The sequence below is a fragment of the Colobus angolensis genome, unplaced genomic scaffold, assembly GCF_000951035.1.
Source record: "Colobus angolensis palliatus isolate OR3802 unplaced genomic scaffold, Cang.pa_1.0 Scaffold6, whole genome shotgun sequence".
NCBI lineage: Eukaryota > Metazoa > Chordata > Mammalia > Primates > Cercopithecidae > Colobus > Colobus angolensis.
Window position 1 is genome coordinate 17,075,797 of NW_012119598.1, and position 18,853 is coordinate 17,094,649.

Here is an 18,853-nt window from a genome sequence, read left to right on the forward strand (position 1 = left end):
GGGCGCAGGACAAGGGTCCGCAGAGCTGCAGCCTTCGAGGGCCAGCCCTCTCCGAGTCCGGGACTGGGTCCCAGCCGTGACAAGGCGGCAGCCCCGCGCACACCAAAGAGAAGGTGGCTGTGGCGGCAGCGGCAGCCCCAGCCATGCTGTGTTATGTGACGAGGCCGGACGCGGTGCTGATGGAGGTGGAGGTGGAGGCGAAAGCCAACGGCGAGGACTGCCTCAACCAGGTGAGAGCGAGGGGCAAGAGGGGGCCCCGGAAGGTCCCGCGAGACCGAGGGGCCTCGCAGCGAAGCCTGGCACCCTGGCGCGCCGCCTACTAGGGGCCGGGAGGCACTGCGGCTGCAGCCAGGGAGGAGCGCGTCCCCTCATCTCCTCGGGCGTGGGGCGCGCGGTCTCCTCCTGGCGTGCGTGGGGTGCGCGGAGAAAGCGCGCAGCGGGGGTCCCCAGCGCTGAGGGCCTGGCGCAGCCCGCAGCTAGGATCCACCCCTCAGCCCCCCATCATCCCCCCAATCCAGCACTTTCCCGGAAGAGGGCAGCTCCGCACACCTGCGGCAGGTATGTGCGTGATACCGCCTGTCGGGTCCCCGCGGCGCCTGGCAGTGCCACCCGCGTGCCAGGATGGAATGGAGTGACTCGAAGCAGTCTCGGGCCCCAGGGCTTCTTGGCAGATAAGCCGGGCCCTTGTCTCACGCTGCTTCTCAGGCTGCTGCTCTCAAATGCACCCTTCACCTGCATCTCCGGGTTTGCGGGGGAACGGGAGGAATAGGTTTGGGTCATCTACTGCTCGGTTGTTTTTAAGCATGTGGTTCCTTAAGAGTGAGGGAGATCGGTGCCAAATAGCGCATAGGTGGTATGGCAGACAGCAGATGTGATCCCAGGAAAACGCTATACCTTCAACCCCTCTAGCTCTGAGATGTTTGGGAAACCGCTTGTGAAGCTTAGCTGACACTTGTGGCGTGTTCCCTCAATGTGTTTGATTTTTGGAGTCCAGATGGTTAAAATTGCCCAGATAATAAGTCGCCAAAAATCAGCTGTGCAGAGTATGCTGGTGGAGGGAATTCCGGTCATTGGAATGAGAAGGAAAATACCCTGTAGTTTCCCCTCTTCATCTTTTGGAAGGCTACTTTTGAGGACTCCTTTTTTCTCTATTGCAATTGGTCATGCCCTAGATGTGAAAAAGGAATTATGAGTCTCCATATCATAGGTCGTGGTTTGGTGTCATTGGAGCCGTAGAACTTTGTTTTTCCAGTTTAGATCAGGAATTGTAACACCACTGAACTTGGTAAAAAGTACCAGCAGTCGGCCTCAGGGAGTCGTTGGGTTTGCTTTGACATGTACCGTTTGCTCATCCAGGCTGCATTCCTTTTTGTTTTAGGTGTGCAGGCGACTGGGAATCATAGAAGTTGATTATTTTGGACTGCAATTTACGGGTAGCAAAGGTGAAAGTTTATGGCTAAACCTGAGGAACCGGATCTCCCAGCAGATGGATGGGCTAGCCCCTTACAGGCTTAAACTGAGAGTCAAGTTCTTCGTGGAGCCTCATCTCATCTTACAGGAGCAGACTAGGTAAAGTGAGCTAAAATAAACCACTGTCAAATAGACCTTTGGTTCCCTTTAGAAGGGCCACTGCACCTTCCCAGAGATACTCACAGGCAAGTTTGTTTTGATGCGGAGTTCCAGCTTAACTTATGTTCCATGCCAGTCCTTTTGTTGAGGTGAAGAGGGGCTACCTACTTGGTCCGAGTGCATTGTCCAATTCATTTTTTGGTTTTTCTTGTCTTTACAAACTTGATGGGTGAGCAGAGTTGAATTCTTACAAACACTTCAGATAAGTGCTACCCCAGAAAAAAAATAAAAAAAGAAAGAAAAACCACCTGACCCGACTGACTGACTTCCTGATAGCAGCATCTAATGCCCGATAGTAACCTCTGCCTCAGCAGTGTTACTATAGGTCATTGCAGACTGTTCTAACAGAAAGCAGGAAACACAGTTCCTCTTGGGTTACTTAAACTTGGTCAGTTTCTTCAGCCTAGTGTCAGATTACAGTGTGCAGCCAAGAGTTCTGTTTGACTTCATGCAGAATTTTTAAAGTTTTTAAGTTTCTTGAAAATGTAATTTCATGAACTCTTCTGAGGCTGCTGTAACTGAATTCCAACCCACAGATATATTACACAGGATCGGTGAGTTTAGATTGAATTTATCTCTCTACGTTGTAAAACACCACCAGCAGTGGTAGACAGCTGAAGCATGTGGTCTCATTTTTCAAACAAAGTATGTTCTCCCCTGGACTCACTCTAATACTTTTCTCAAGAACGAGCCAAACTAGGAAATTGATATTTAATATTTATTGAAAGGCAGGAGACTTCAATCTGACAGTGGCATATAAAAAAAGGAAAACAGCTACTTTAAAGACATAGCAAACTTTGGATCTAAGTTCTAATGTTTTTCATAATTCTTTGGCTGAGAAATATGCCATGCATGTGAAAAATGTGATTCTAAAAATTTTAAGTAATGATGAAGGAGCGTTATCCTTTAACAGTTTTTTACGTGACATTTGCTTGTTTGTTTTACCCAAGGACTGATAAAAACTCATTTTGAAAAACTATTCATTTGAATTTGAAATCTCCACTTTGTCTTGTAATCGAGCTTTAAAGGTTGAGGCAGATGTTTAATTTTGTTTCTGAATGAAGATGGTATATTGAATTCTTGGTATTCCTGAAAATATCTTGCAAAATATTCAAGTGACTGCATGCTTCAGGATGTTTTAGCTGTCTGTATTAATCAGAATAAGCTTTTAAAAATTATTATTTAAAGCTGATTTGTGAAAGCTTTGTGCTTCACTGTCATAACTTGCGGTCGAATACAAGATATAACACAACATATTGGAATTTTCATTGTGTAGTCCTATTATGATTTTGTAATTATTTCAAGATCTCTAGATGCAACCCAGTTTTGATGGCACAAATTTATTTTTTAAATCTTCAGAAGCTTGGAGTACCAAATAACTGCATTTAAACAATGGCTGCAGTGATAATAGCATAATACATTTGTTTTATGAATGTATTCAGACTTTATAATTGACTAGTAGATGGTCTCTACCTGTGCTTTCCTGTAATTGGATTAGTAACTATTATCAAATCAATTTTATTCATGTAAGAAATAGGGACATTTTATGAATTAGAACTCAAATCAAATTTCCTGTCTTGGTTTCTCCTTTACTGATTCAATTGACTTGGACTCTTGAGATTCATGATAGTACTCAAAGAATGTACATACCTAGTTCAACTAGGTAATTTTAATTGATTGTAATTCCTTTTTGAAATGGTATTGAAAAGTTAGTGTGGCCTTAACTTTTAACTTGCTTTTAATATATTGGTGAATTTTACTTGGTTTTGTGAGGTTGGCTGAAATACATAACTGACACTTAAGTTTTAGTAACTAGATAAAGTGACTTGTAATTAGCATTTATACCTCTTAATTAGGACATCAAAAGCTGTACTGGATCCAGTTTACAATTAGCATTGTTTTTGCATGCATGAAACTATAGAACAAAAACACTTATATTTACAAATGCTAGCAAATGAAGCTGGTTCATAAACTTCTTTGATGTTTAATTATTTGTTGTAAAATACTTACATAAAATGCCATGAATATACAATAGGTCTGTTTATGTAGTGAGTAAATTTAGCTATGACAATCCAGTTATGAGAGGTGATTTTTTTACTCTTTTCTAAATCATGAGAGTGCATGCAGTATAGTACACTGAAAGTGTCTAGACAGTTTATTAAATGGTGCTGAAATATCCTGGCAGAGTTGTCCTAGTTAACATATTAGTTCATATCAGATTAGGGAGGCTCTTGTGAGAATGATGGGCAGGAAGGCCTGTTTGTCATAGGACAGCACCAGGGAACCAGGCAGAAGCCCTGTATTGTAGTTTCAGCTCTGCCACCAACTACCAGCCATCCAGACTGCCATGGGCCCAGCTCTACATCCTACTTGAAAGCCCTTGAAGAGATGCTTTCTAAATTTCTCTTAGCAATAACTTTTTTCATTGCTTTCGTGTTCTTTATATTATTTTCCTTAATGTTTTCCTAAATATGTGTCTCTGAAAACAGAAAAAGCACATCAAGTGTTTGTTTGCTTAGATTGGTAGGTAGAGTTCTGATTTGGCCTAATTTTAGATTTGATTCTTCTATCTAGATTATGCTTTGCTCTTGAATATAAGCCTCAAATGTAAAAGGAGAGTCTTACTTTTCAGCTGGCATGTTTCAGCAATGGAGACAGCAGGTATTTTCAGCAGATATTTGTGATGCCATGGAATAAAATGAATAGTGAAACAAATTAATGTATTCTGGAAGTAGATCTGAAATAATAATCATCTTGGAAATTCTTGCCTTTCAAAGGCTTTGAGTTTACTGCAATTCTGACTGGATTTTGTCAACATTTCCAAAACCAGAGATTAGAGAAGTATATGCTTCATCTTCACAATGGTAATTGTACCATCCACTGCCAATAAAAATCTGTATTTTTTTCCTGACTTAGCCATGTTTTAGCAGAGCTCTGAAGTCTTTGCTAGGAGACATTTTGCTTAGGTAAGGCTCACCAACACATGGATTCTCTTTTCCAGAAAACAACCCCAGTCCAAGAGCTCTGTGAGTCCCAAACTAAATGTTCACAGAAATGCTATAATCCTGGATGTTATATTTCATCCAGATTTCAATGATGCCAGCAGTGATGAGTTTGACTCTGACTCGTCCCGTGTTAAATCTGTCCTATTCTGACCTCAGCTCCATCCTCAGCCCTTGGGAAAGCCTTCTCTAGCCTTGCTTGGAAGACTAAACTCCCCCAAGACATCATGTATCTTTCCTTTATGGCATTTAATGAGCTTATAATACTACATATACTTATGTGGCAATTTGTTTATTATCAGTCACTCTAATAACCTAAACTCCATTAAACAGAAAGCTGATCAACGTTGTATTCCCAGAATCTAATAATAAGTGCCTGTTGCATATTTGTTGAATCATCGAATTAAGAACTTGGAAGTAAACGAAAATGGAGTTAACTGATATAAGTTTTCCTAGTAGATGTTGAGATGTTTTTCACTTTGCTTCTATAAACTGAAAAGTTGAGCGTATCTCAAAGAAATCTCACCATTTAAAAAATGTTTTATAGTGATTATTTTCTACTTGAACTTAACTTAGAGCTTCCTCACATTCTTTTGCTTCCTTTCTTTCACCCCCTCTACCCCATCCTAGACCATGTGTTTATTGTGGCTATTAGTTCTTTCCTAAAAGAAACTACCACTTATCTGGGCCGTCTATGAAGGTCAGATAGTTTTCAAGTTATAGCATCACTTTAACTGCAACCCATTTATAGTCCTAAGTACATATTAACTAGGTATTTCCGTCTTCCAACAAAAATCACTTTTAGATGTGGAAATCTAGGAAAGATTGCATGCCCAAACACAAAATAGGCCCTGGAAAGTGAAAACAGTAAAAGCAGGCATGTGGTTATTTCCAAAGAAAGTATTTAATCGAATTTTGATTTTCTGATTTAATTTTTTCTTTTGTTAAGGCTATAGGATGTTTGTGTTATTATATGTGTTTATTTCAGCCAAGGAACACCTGTCTGGGTACCTTTAGGCCCTTCTTGACTTTCTGGTACTTATATACTTGTATGAAATATTCAAAGAAGGTTTTTAAAATGTCATTTAAAATTAAATCTGAGCATTTAGAAGGCACCTAGGGTCAGACTCAGGGTGACCAGTGTTGAGCAGCTGTAGGGACACTGGGTGTGTTTCCTCTGAATGGTGTCCCACTGAGGCCTGTTCCCAGCCCTCTTCTGTACCAGCAGCAGGACCTAGCAAGTAACTCAGGATGTGAAGGCAGTTAAAAAGATGATGAGGTCTGAAAATTCCTGAACCTTCCCGGCCTCATGGAATAAATGTACCAAAAAGCATTCCTGGCTAATCTAGATTGTTGAGAAAGAGATTGTAGTTAACACTTTTAGATTTCAGGACTGCCTAGATTGGTGTTGCCTAGGATGGGTATCTACTGTGAGTGAATAAGCACATTTTTTAAAAGTGCAGATTTTCTGCTTTCAATTAGAAGTGTTCTTCTGGTGTGGGTTGTGATCACTTTTGAAGTTGGAAATTTTCCCAGCTGCTGCCCTCCACATCTTTTAACTGCTTTAGAGCAGGAACACTTTCATCAGTGATTCTCGTTTTGTACTTTGGGCTTTGAAAAGGATCTCCTGAAGCCTACATAGAGGCCTAACTTGGTAATTATTTGACTGTGACAAGTTTCTCAGTGGCAAGCCCTCCAGGAAGTAGATAGATGTGGTGGTTCATGTTAGATATGGCTAGTTATTTGAATCCTTGACCCTAAGGGATTTTTACTAGTATTACTTTCTTAAGTTCTTATGAAAATTTTCAAACATACAGGAAAATTGGAGATTTTTTACAGGGAACACCTATATATACACACACACACTATATATATGTACACTATATGTACACTATATATTCTATATAGTGTATATATACTATATATCTACTTTAGTATGTATTACATATTCATCCATTTATCAGTCCTCTACCCACCCATCAATCTGTCTTACTTTTTAGATGCATTTCAAAATAAGTTGTATATAAGTATGTTTCCCCGTAAATACTTCAGCATGCATAACATTAACTAGAACTCAATGTTTGCAGTTTTTTCTTTTGATGTAAAATTTATGTAAATCCTAATTGCACCATTTAATGATTTTTGACAAATGGCTGTGCTTGTTTAAATAAAACTGCTATCAAAATTTAGAACATTATCCTCACTCTAGAAAGTTCCCTCAAGCCCTTCTGCAGTCAACCCCTCCCCTTCTTCCCCACCCCCAACTGCCACTTGCCACACCTCTGTCATGTGTTCTTCTACCAGAGATGAGCTATGCCTGTGCAGCTTTCTCTATATGGAATCTTGTGGTATGCACTCTTTGATGTCTGGCTTCTTTCGTTCATCACAGATTTTTTGAGATCCATCCACATTGTCGCATGTATCAGTGGTTGGTTCTTTTATATTGCTGGATAGTATTCCATTGAATGACTCTAGTGTTTGTTTATCCATACTCCTAATAATGAACACCTGTTTTCCAGCTATTATGAATAAAGCTGCCATAAACATTCTAGTGTGTACCTTTTCTTTTTGGTAGACACATATTTTCATTTCTCTTGAATAAATAAATACCTAAGAGTAGAATAGCTGGGTCATGGAGTAAGTAATCATTTCATTTTATAACTGCCAGACCTTTTCCCAAAGCTATTTGGCAATTGTGCTATTCTGTACTCCCAGCAAGAATGTAAGAGTCTAATTCCTCCACATACGTGCCAGCTTTCTGGTGGGTGTGTAGTGGTAGAGTGTTGTGGTTTTAATTTGCATTTCTCTGACAATTAATATTAAACACTTGTTCATGTTTTTATTGGCCTTTCATGTATCTTTTTCAAAGTATCCAAGTCATTTACTCATTTTTGCTGTTTGCCTTTTTTTTTTGAGTTGTACAAATTCTTCATGTACCCTAGATACCAGTCCTTTGTCAGATATATGTTTTGTAAATGTATTTCCTCCTGTGGCTTACCTGTTTTTCTGATGCCTTTTATGAGTAGAAGGTTTTAATTCTGGTGAAGCCTAATTTATCCACTTTCTTCTTTTGTGATTTTTGCTGTGTCCTGAGAAACCTTTGCTACCTGGAAGCCATGAAGATACTCTCATGTCTAGTTTTTAAAGCGTTACGATTTTAGCTTTTACATTTAGGCCCATGATCCATCTTGAACTGACTTGTGTTTTACTGAAATTAAAGATACAAAACAGAAAACTCTCAAAGCAATTCTGTTGTGATTTGATACTTTTTAAATATAACTTGGCAGTCAAAGTTTGGTTTAAAATAAACTGTGGTTAGGTGACTCACTGGACCGAGGCGGGCTGACTGATGATCACAGTGGCTTCTGACAAGGGGAGAGCAGAACCAGCCATTACTCCCTATGGCTAGAGTCAGCCATGGCTTTCCAGGAGAAATACAGTCCAATTATTGGTAATTGAGAGTTTAAAAAAAAATAGCTACTTAGCTGTTTAAAAGATGTGGGTTAGTTCTTAAATTTTGAGTTTAATAATGAATCTGGATATAGTTATTTTACATTTGTCATTAAAAGTTCTTCAAAATGGTGTAATTGGTGAGGTAACTGGAGGGCAGTAACTGAGAGGAACCCTCTATGATGCGCAGATCAGTAGCTTCCGATTGGTTTGCAGGGAGTTCTGCTTTGATTCCTCGATAATTGCTTTATGAGACAAGCCAGTGTTTAGGGGAAAGTTCTCTGATTACAACTCTTAAAAGATAAATGATCTAACTTCATTCCTTAGCACTGTAAGAAGGAATTAATTTTTAAAAGAGAGAAAATTTGAAGTACTTTGAAAGAAAAATACAGTAAGAATATGTGATTCATTTTAAAAATTAAAATTTGGCATATCCTTACATTCACTCCATTTAAAAAAAGTCATCCATAATGCTCAGTAAATGTTAATTCATTTGTGCCCATGATGCCAGGACATGAGTTAACCAGAATCTTATGCCTGGGGCCCCAAAATGTGATCCATGTATTAAAAATGTCAGTTTTCTCAGTAACTGGGTAAAACTTACAGAAGAGTCATGAATTAGAAGGTATAACCCGAAGAATGTTTAAAAGGTGCAGTTCGAGCTTAATTTGTGTTCATAGGACATATTCATGGACATTTGCTTAAGACAAAGAAAACAGTTTTTTTCCAAAGGCTTTCTTTCTGTTTGTGATTCTAGGATGTAGCCTATATTGAATTGAATGTGTCATCTACTTTTGATCTTTAGTGCAAGAGCATTCACTGCAGGCACAACTTCTTTGACCACTTCTGCTTGTTTTGATATTATTGGTAACCTTTCGCCTACTTTACAAAAAAAAAGGGGGGGCAAAACCCAGGAGCCCAGATAGTTACAATCCAGATGGTTTGAGAGGAAAATACTAAGAGAAAATACTTAAATCAAAACCACCCATAAATATTGAGCCATCATTGAAGTTCTTGTTAGAAACGTATCTCTGAGCTCTGCTATCCTCTGTCTTGGAAAGAGCCTATTAGAGTGCTGACCTTTGCTACTAGTACTCCGTTGTACTGTTCTCCTGGAGAGCATAAACTTGTCACCCAAAAGCTAGATTGTGGCTGGAGTTATTTTGATGGGATATGTCTCTTCATTCTAAAAGGCTGGAAGTCCATCTAAAAAGGAGCTCTCAGACATGTTTACCCTATAACTTAGGGCTGGGCACAGAGGCAATGCAAGACAAATATTTATTGACTGGAAATGAAAAGGTTACTTTATAGCCATGAAACTGCAAAATGCAGGAAGGGCCTATTAGAAAGCTGACATTGACAGTAAGGAGAAGGATTTTTCATGCTTACCAGGCATCTTCTGCAGTCCAGGCTAGAATGTGGAGTATGTCCAAAAGGTCAATCATCCCCCTTGCTACACCTTTTCTTAAATTCTGGCCTATATGCTGAGAAGGATCAGTGGTGCTCTCAGGCTGCCTGCCACCTGTTTACATTCTGTTACTGCTTCTTTGCCTTTGATTTTGGCCACTGTCTCTCCAGAAGTGTAGGCATGGATAGGTTGCAAAAAGACATGGAATTGATTCAAAACTCTTCTTACTATTTAGTAAAGCAGGAGCTAGTCTCTAACTTTAGACTTGAAAAATAAGTTAAAAGCCACTTTTGCCTGTAATCCCAGCACTTTGGGAGGCCGAGGCAGGAAGATCACGAGGTCAGGAGATTGAAACCATCCTGGCTAACACGGTGAAACCCTGTCTCTACTAAAAATACAAAAATTAGACGGGCATGGTGGTGGGTACCTGTAGTCCCAGCTACTCGGGAGGCTGAGGCAGGAGAATCGCTTGAACCTGGGAGGCGGAGGTTGCAGTGAGCCGAGATCGTGCCACTGCACTCCAGCCTGGGTGACAGAGCAAGACACCATCTCAAAAAAAAAAAAAAAAAAAAGACGCCACTTTTACATAAGCAGTAATTAAACTAAGAAGACTTAGTTTGTGGCAATATTCTTCAAGTCTTTCAGAGCGTAATTTCTTCTTTAACATAAGCGTAGATGCAGATTTCAGTTTCCTAACAGCACGCCTCCACCCCAGTTGAATACAGAGATGGGTACGCTCACCAAGATGATGTTTATCAAATGGTCATCTGAGAAGCCTTTTGAGGCCTGCAACAGTGTGGTAAACCATGGCTTGCTGAGAATGTTAGATCTCAGTCCTCAGAGAGCTATTTTACAGCAAGTTATTTTTGTGGCAATTCCTTTGCCCCAGTGGGGAATCCCTTCTCAGTTTAGCAGTATGTCAGAAATACTTTAAAGATTAGCAGATGTTTGGGTTAATAAAAAGCATGTTTATCTTCTTTCAGGCTATTACACATTCTTACTATGATTTCTTTACAGGGACTTTGAAAAAAGAAAAAAAAACTGTAGTATTTGGCAGAGTTTCATCATTTTAAATATTTCTTTATCATTACAGAATGCACAAAACATTGAATTTAAATACTGCTTAGTGAAAATAAGATTAATGGCTCTTGTCAGCCAGACATTTTAGACTCTCAGTGTAGCACTTCCTTAGATTTGTAGCCTCACTGTCTCCTCTTAGCTGATTCTTACTCGTTCATGTTCCTCTGCCTGAAATGTCAGACACAGATATATTATAAACAGAAGCAGTGTTAAGGACATCGCACCTGGCCAAAGTTATAATTCGTTTGTTAATGGGAGGAATATTGTGGCAATATTAACCTTGTTTGAGAGGTTATGACAAGTCATCAAAGGAAGGTTAAAACTTCACATTGACCAGGGACACATGTTATAACTGAGGCCAATCTGTCTACAGCAGTTTAGATGCTCTTCAGAGTTTTGGGCAGTGTGATGAGTATCTGAATTTTACAGGAGTTTTTAAGTGTGACATACCTTTTAGTAAATGTAGAGTATAGTATTGTATACAACTAGCAGAGGCTCAAACAGGATGAAACTAAGGTTGGAAGGTAAACTAATCACACATAATGTGCAGTTTTATGTACATTTTTGGAGCGCTGTGATGTTCAAGGCACTTAAGAAGTCATAGATAATATACATGTTATGTCAAATACTGTAGTAGAGGAGTAGAGAATTTGCATGTGATACAGACCAATGGGTATCCAAGCAAGGGGACAGAAAGAATGGCCATCGGGACAGAGGGAGCAGCAAGACCAGAGACACCATGGCATGAACATGCTTCCTGGATTTTCCAGAGAGAGGAATTGTTCCCTCTCCTGGGGCATAGCGGCTGCAGGGAATGACAGGAGACGTGGCTGGAAAGCTGGGGCCAGATGGCGGAGACTCCTCAGCTCCACATTAATGACGTGCTCCCTTGGCAAGCCGTACAGATCCCTTGAAGGATTTTGAGCAGAGAAATGACAAGTTTATACTAGAAACAAGCAGCATGGAAGGTAGGTTGCCTGCATGGAGTCTGGAGGAGAAGAGCAGCTCAGAATAGCGTAAATTCTTCCTGCAAGTAGTATTGAGGAGGTACAAACAGGAGGATAGAACTGGATTTAAATAGTTTTCAGAGACAAGAAAGTCAAGTGAAATTGGGCAGAGTCCAAAGTCAGTCTGTGGTCTCCATTGGGAGAAAAAGGGCTTTGGAAAGAATATATGGAGTTTGGTTTTGCATGAGCCGAAATTGAGGTAGTGAAGAATATCCAGGTGGTGAAGCCTATAGGAGACTGGACATTTTTCCTGTGATTCTTAGGAGAGAAGCTGGCACTGAGACTAGAGATCGGGGTATCATTTGAATAAAGGTGAGAATTTTGTCTTTGTGTATAGGGTTCCTTAAGATTCTATCAGAATCCATGCATGTCAAGATACATTTTTTCTGATTAAAATAATTTATTTTAAAACACTATAATGCAGAAACGTATGTGTAATTATTTTATGTTTTGTAGCCTTAATGTTACCCAACTTGTATTAAATAAGTTTATCTTGTTTGGGTCACAACTTTTATTCCAAAGAAACTCAGTTCTTACTTTGATTTTGTCTTAATACTGATGGTTTTTTTTTTTAAAGTTCTTTAATGTTAAGCATTTTCAGTGTGACTTTTTAAATTGCTCTCCTTAAAAGTGACTGTGAAATTGCTAAGTAGGCTGAGACTGATGTCAGGTTATCCCCAAACATAACCTCACTCTCACCTTGCTCTGCAGGCACATCTTTTTCTTGCACATCAAGGAGGCCCTCTTGGCAGGCCACCTTTTGTGTTCCCCAGAGCAGGCAGTGGAACTCAGTGCCCTCCTGGCCCAGACCAAGTTTGGAGACTACAACCAGAACACTGCCAAGTATAACTATGAGGAGCTGTGTGCCAAGGAGCTCTCCTCTGCCACCTTGAACAGGTGAGGCTGCCATCAGGGCTACTGCTTATATTCATAGAGCTATCAAATATATAAGCATTTCCAGAAGAAGATGAATCTGTGGTACATACACATAATTCATGAGGTTAAGACTGGGCCATTGCCCAATTTAACCAAGTATTTTTTTTTAATTTGTTAGCCTTTTGTTTGAAAAATATATAAACACAATATGAAATGCTATATAATGAGAATTTTTTAAATCTCTGCCTTTAAGTACAAATCTCCTAAAATAAAAAAATCTATTATGTATATTGGTGTTTTCTTCATCCCAGCAAGAATTAAACCAGGAGATCTAACATAGGCATTTTAGTTATCTATTCCTGAGTAACAAGTTACCCCAAATCTTAGTGGCTCAAAACAACAAAAATTGTCTCACAGTTCTGTAGGTCAGAAATCTGGCCATGTCTTGGCTGGGTCCTCTGGCTCATGAGACAGTAGTCAAGCTGCAGGTGGAACTCTGTCTCATCTGAAGGCTCAACTGAGGGTGGCCTCCATGCCAGGCTGACTCCTGTCGTTTGTTGGCCTGCCTCCTTCCCTGGCTACGGGGGCCTCAGGGGTCAGCTCTATACCTATAAACTATATGTGGACAAATGCATGAGACTTTCCAATATGTAAATTTGGCTTATGTATATTGTTAGAGACTTTTCATAATTCTTCAATTCATCACCCATCCAGCATCCCCAAAGTGTTTTTACCAAGTATTTAATAGTTGAGATCCCAGTGTCCTAGAGGTTTTTTATAGTAAGTTCGCTAAACACATGAAACATCAGTAATACGTCAGTTTTAAGCTGCTGTGGTTCATCAGTGTTAGCATATTTCACTTGTGAAGACGACGTGGGTTTATCTCTAACGTTAATATCTGTATACTGAATTCTCTGTCCTCTTGGTGTCCTCCAGCATTGTTGCAAAACATAAGGAGTTAGAGGGGACCAGCCAGGCTTCAGCTGAATACCAAGTTTTGCAGATTGTGTCGGCAATGGAAAACTATGGCATAGAATGGCATTCTGTGAGGGATAGCGAAGGGCAGAAACTGCTCATTGGGGTTGGACCTGAAGGAATCTCAATTTGTAAAGATGACTTTAGCCCAATTAATAGGTAAGCCAAGACTTAACTTTTTTTGACCTAAGCATGTGTATACATCTGTAGCCCTCGACATAATAGAAAGTAGGAAGGGATTTACTCGACAGTCAGCTCTTAGGAATGAAATATTTCATTTTGGTATGTATATTAATTTTATTCAGGCCTAAATAACCATTTTAAATGTTACTCAAGGTATACAATGTGGCAGAGTTAACATTTTCCAAATAACCCATTCACTGCCATAAAAAACTTGTTTTCACCTTTAGACATGCATGTGTACACACCCAGCACTTGCTCCTACACTTCCCTCCACATATGCCCAACTGCTTTTCACTGTATCTTTATGATGAGGCAGCATCATGGTGATGTGATAGCCCCAGAGGAAGCGTCTGATTTTTCTCCTAGGTCATGAGCACATGGGGATCCCACAAAGGCACATACATGGTGAAGAATCAGTCCTTCTAGATCTGCTTTCTTTTCTCTTCCCGTCTCTTAGGATAGCTTATCCTGTGGTGCAGATGGCCACCCAGTCAGGAAAGAATGTATATTTGACGGTCACCAAGGAGTCTGGGAACAGCATTGTGCTCTTGTTTAAGATGATCAGCACCAGGGCGGCCAGCGGGCTCTACAGAGCGATAACAGAGACGCACGCGTTCTACAGGCACGTATCTCATGTGCTTGGTCACCTCAGCACCACAGCTCTAAGGTTTTTAGGTGACAACCAGGTTTCTACAGTTCCTTGGCTTGTTGTGTCAGTGAGTCTAGTACAGAATTTAGGAAATGCTGAACATTTTGTTTCTGCAGTAGCGGTGGAGTCCTTGTTAATGTAGTCTTGTTTTACCCACAGAAGGTGCATGTGTGTGAGCCACACAAACACATTCTCTGCTTGCCTCCTACCGTATTTCCTTATGCCGTTAATCTAGACACAAAGTGTGTTAGATTTCTGCGCCTATTTAATCAATACAACAACCCTAAGAGGTTAAGTATTATTACCCTAATGTTAAAGATGAGGGAACTGGGAGGATAAATATTTACTTAGTCTAGCACTCAGGTTCAAAGCCAAGTTTGACGACCCTAAAGGTAACCCTGAGTGGGTGGGCCTGCTCCATTGCCGAGGAGAGGGATAGCACAGGTCATCTTTTCTTTCTGGCAGAGCTGCTATCCTGAATCCTCAGTGTGTACGAAAGGATTTTTAAATAACAATATTGATCCCCTCATTTCAGAGGGTACTTTGAAGCCAAGTTGTGATTGGACTCAGGTATTTGGACAATTAAAGTTAAGAAATTTAAGTCGTAGGCATCTTGAAACTTTTTTTATGTTAAAATAGATATCCAACTTGTGAAACGGAATGGAATATTTGTAGACATTTCTAACATAAAAGCCAAGACGTCAAGGCAGATGCCCTTCTTCTTCCATAAGCAACTTGACTCAGTAGCATCTGTCCTGGGGAGGGGGTATGTGCTCACTGCCCTCTGTATTTACTGCTTTATGGAAACAATAATATTAGGAGACGTTAGGGAAACAGAGGTGTAATCACTGAGAATATCTACCAGACGTAAAACTGGAAGGACTTACTTTCATACGTGCAGACAAGAATATGAAACATCTGCTTGTTCTTGTTGACAACAGCGAATAAGGGGGCTGCCGGGCTCTTTGGTGTTAAAGTAGATGTTCAATCTTGCTTTGCAGGTGTGACACAGTGACCAGCGCCGTCATGATGCAGTATAGCCGTGACTTGAAGGGCCACTTGGCATCTCTGTTTCTGAATGAAAACATTAACCTTGGCAAGAAATATGTCTTTGATATTAAAAGAACATCAAAGGAGGCGTATGACCATGCCAGGAGGGCTCTGTACAATGCTGGTGTTGTGGACCTCGTTTCAAGAAGCAACCAGAGCCCTTCACACTCGCCTCTGAAGTCCTCAGAAAGCAGCATGAACTGCAGCAGCTGTGAGGGCCTCAGCTGCCAGCAGACCCGGGCGCTGCAGGAGAAGCTGCGCAAGCTGAAGGAAGCCATGCTGTGCATGGTGTGCTGCGAGGAGGAGATCAACTCCACCTTCTGTCCCTGTGGCCATACTGTGTGCTGTGAGAGCTGCGCCAGCCAGCTACAGGTAGGGGAGTCAGCTGCCCGCTTTTGCCTGCAGCCTCACCTATCCCTCCTCTTAATGGGGAGTAGGAGCCAGGTACTGGCTTGCTCATGCACCGACGGGGAATGCCCGTCTTCACCCGGAAAGGGTCTTTGTACTTGGTGACCTAAAAGGTATTGGCCTTTAGAAACATTTTAGATTAGTGTACTATTTTCAACAACATAATTACTCCAACTTATAGAGTGTTTTCAAGTTCTGAAAATGAGGCTTAGATTCCTGGGTAACGTACCTAGTTAGCAGCTGACCTGAGGACTAGAATCCAAGCTTCCTGAGGCCTGGCCCAGGGCTGCTTCCTCTATTTCAAGTTGCCTCCCTTTTTCTGACACATAGGAGGATGGTTTTTATTACTTAAGATATTTGGGAAAGAATACTTCTTAATTATCCATGGATGGGTTGTTGACTCTGTGATATTATTGGTGATTAATTTCCTTTTATGATTGCAAATGCCTCAAGGGCAAATGGGTGGACTGTTATTAGCAAGTCAAACTAATTTTAATATTAACAACAAAAAAAAGAGAACTTGCATATAGTTTTCTTCCTTTCTTGCATGAAGAAGAATTTTAAATTTCCTCTTATAATAAGTTTTTTCAATTTGTTTTTATTTCTCAGGTGTGTTTGCCAAATGTCACTATGGTTTTATGTAAAACTGGTCCTAAATAATACTTAGTCCTTCAGAAGCTGCTAATTTCAGAGCTAATAAGACCAAACGACCCCTGTGTCCTTTCCCCAGAAGCAGTCATAGGCTTGTCTTTTTCTGCCCACCTAGTCTAACTCTCATCCATAAGTCTCTCCTGAGGGCTGATGATGGGCACGGACTTTCTGAGAAGTCAGCCAGGAATGTGGAGCTGCCACCTACGGCTAGGAGCAGAGCCACCCTCCCTGGCCATGCGGGCATCAGCCCAGGAATGTTGGCCTGAGTCAGTCAGCTGAGCTAAGGACACACAATTTCAAGAAGGTCTCCTGCATTGCTGCCTGAAGTGTTACAGTCTACTCACATAGAGACCACATTCTGCACAGAAAGACGTCTTCAGTAATTGCTTTACTCAATGTACTTTGTTTAGCGTTTGACTAAAAATATAATTAATTTCCTACAGTTTATATTATTTCATAATACTTATTTTTAAGCCCTTATAAAGTATAAACTTTCAAACTTGTGAGACAGCAAAGATCTCTACCATTTGAAAGCTAGAAATCACTGTGATCACAATTGATTTAGAAAATTAAATGCACTAGAGACCAGGGGTGCACGCAGATCCACAGGACCCCACCACGGCTTGCGTGCTAACAGAGACTGTTGGCTTTTCTTTTCCAGTCATGTCCCGTCTGCAGGTCGCATGTGGAGCACGTCCAGCACGTCTATCTGCCGACCCACACCAGTCTTCTCAATCTGACTGTAATCTAATCTGTTGTGCTTTTATTGGACTTGCCATGTTTCCATGAACTGCACTATTATAAACTATAAAAATGATAGATTGTGGAGAAAGTAATTACTCCAACACCCATCTGCCACGCGATGTTAAAAAAAAAAAAAAAGAAAGAAAGAAAAAAGAAAAATAACACAGCTACTCCTCACTGCAAAAACATATCCATGTGTAGAGTCAACAACTGCACTGGTGGGGACCAGGAGGAGCTCTGGGACACAGACACGTTCCTTGGGTGTTGATTTTTTTTATGATCAAGTAAAGGAATAGGTAAAGTCTTTGATGTCAGTGAAGTGGCAACATAGCCAAAAAGTTGGGTACCTTTTAGGAAATGATGTTGTAAGTCTCCTTAATGTATCCCGAGGTAAGTTTCCTACCGGCAGCAGATTTTGTAAGAATTACTTTTAAGAATTTTGTTCTTTTTGTATGGTCATGGAGCTCCAACCATGTTTAATAGGAAAGTTTTCCGTAAGTCATCGTTTTAATGTCATTTCTGTCTTTATAACTTGATCAGGAATGATTGGAAGGCAAACAGATTTACAAATCAATTCTGTGACTTTTAAAAAGTTGACGATGTCAGATCTAAACCAGTGTGGCTAGTAAAAAGCAGCTCACTCAATGTGGGTGGCTCCCTATTCCTTTACGCTCCCTCTATCCCTACCCCCACAAGCCTTTCGATTATAAAATACTACCAATTTTGTTATAAGATTACTGTGGAGTAGTCAAGGACTCCCCAGGCCTTCTGAGCTGGTGGAATATTTTATTTCGGACTGAAAACAGAGAGCACTCTCCTTGGGAAGGGAAAGCAGAGTTTGCTGAGTGAGAGACGGAGTCTCATGGTGTACAACTGAGGGTAGTTAACTCATCACTCCTCCCAAGCACTCGATCCCAGCTTCACCCACTGGTGTTGCTTTGCTTGAACTGTCAAGCCTTTTATAGCCTTACCAGAAGTATTTAGATATTGTGTCCTTTTCTGTGTTTTGTTTTTTTGGGGGGGTAGGGGTGGGTGGAGGTTTTGTTGTAAAGTAACTGCTTAAGTATTAACTTTGGGTTGTCCCCTCTGTATGTTTCAAAGGGGTTTTGGTTCTTTTTGCTTCTGTATTCTTAAACATGTTCTCCACTCCCACTTGGGCATTTTGGAAGCTGGTCAGCTAGCAGGTTTTCTGGGATGTCGGGAGACCTAGGTGACCTTATCGGGTGCAATACTAGCTGAGGTAAAGCTAGAAACCTACACTGTCACTTTACTGAGATTTCTGAGTATACTTTTCATATTGCCTTAATGTAGCAGTAATGTGTTTATGCATTTGTTTCTTTGCACAGACATTTTGTCAAATATTAAAACTCTACTTTTTTATGGCACATATTAGCATATAAGCCTTTATTCCAAGAGGTATTTATTTTTTCACTTGTAAAAAAATAATGTTTCCACGTAAAGAACTCTGTTATATCCTAGAGGACTCTGTCTTTTTATATTCAGGATAATAAAGACTTCAAAGCAAACATGGATGTGTGTATTGTCATAGTTATTGTCATTTAAGCCAGTTTTATTTCATTTCAAAGAAATAAGCAAGGGGTAACATCACAGTTGGTATCTAATTTGCTCCTACCTGGAATTTTTTTTTTTTTTTAATAATTTCAGTGCTCTACAAATTCAGAGAAACTTCTCTAGTAACAAACTATAGAAATGATCCTTGAGAGTATAGTCTTTTTTCTTT

The 18,853-nt window shown here is 40.3% G+C and overlaps 1 protein-coding gene across 1 annotated transcript; it reads left to right on the top strand.

Moving 5' to 3' along the window:
- On the top strand, positions 1 to 18,638 carry MYLIP (myosin regulatory light chain interacting protein). Its single transcript, XM_011962738.1, has 7 exons — positions 1 to 230; positions 1,379 to 1,569; positions 12,288 to 12,473; positions 13,389 to 13,586; positions 14,068 to 14,232; positions 15,261 to 15,681; positions 17,030 to 18,638. The coding sequence occupies exons 1-7, from the start codon at positions 144 to 146 to the stop codon at positions 17,117 to 17,119; spliced, it is 1,338 nt and encodes a 445-aa protein (XP_011818128.1). The 5' UTR covers positions 1 to 143; the 3' UTR covers positions 17,120 to 18,638.
- Positions 18,639 to 18,853: the final 215 nt, after the last annotated feature.

Excerpts from the sequence above, each read along its gene's own strand:
- MYLIP (XM_011962738.1), top strand. The coding sequence starts at position 144 with ATGCTGTGTTATGTGACGAGGCCGGACGCGGTGCTGATGGAGGTGGAG. Across the intron at positions 13,587-14,067 it reads GACTTTAGCCCAATTAATAG|GATAGCTTATCCTGTGGTGC; the intron begins GTAAGCCAAGAC and ends CCCGTCTCTTAG. Across the intron at positions 14,233-15,260 it reads GAGACGCACGCGTTCTACAG|GTGTGACACAGTGACCAGCG; the intron begins GCACGTATCTCA and ends CTTGCTTTGCAG.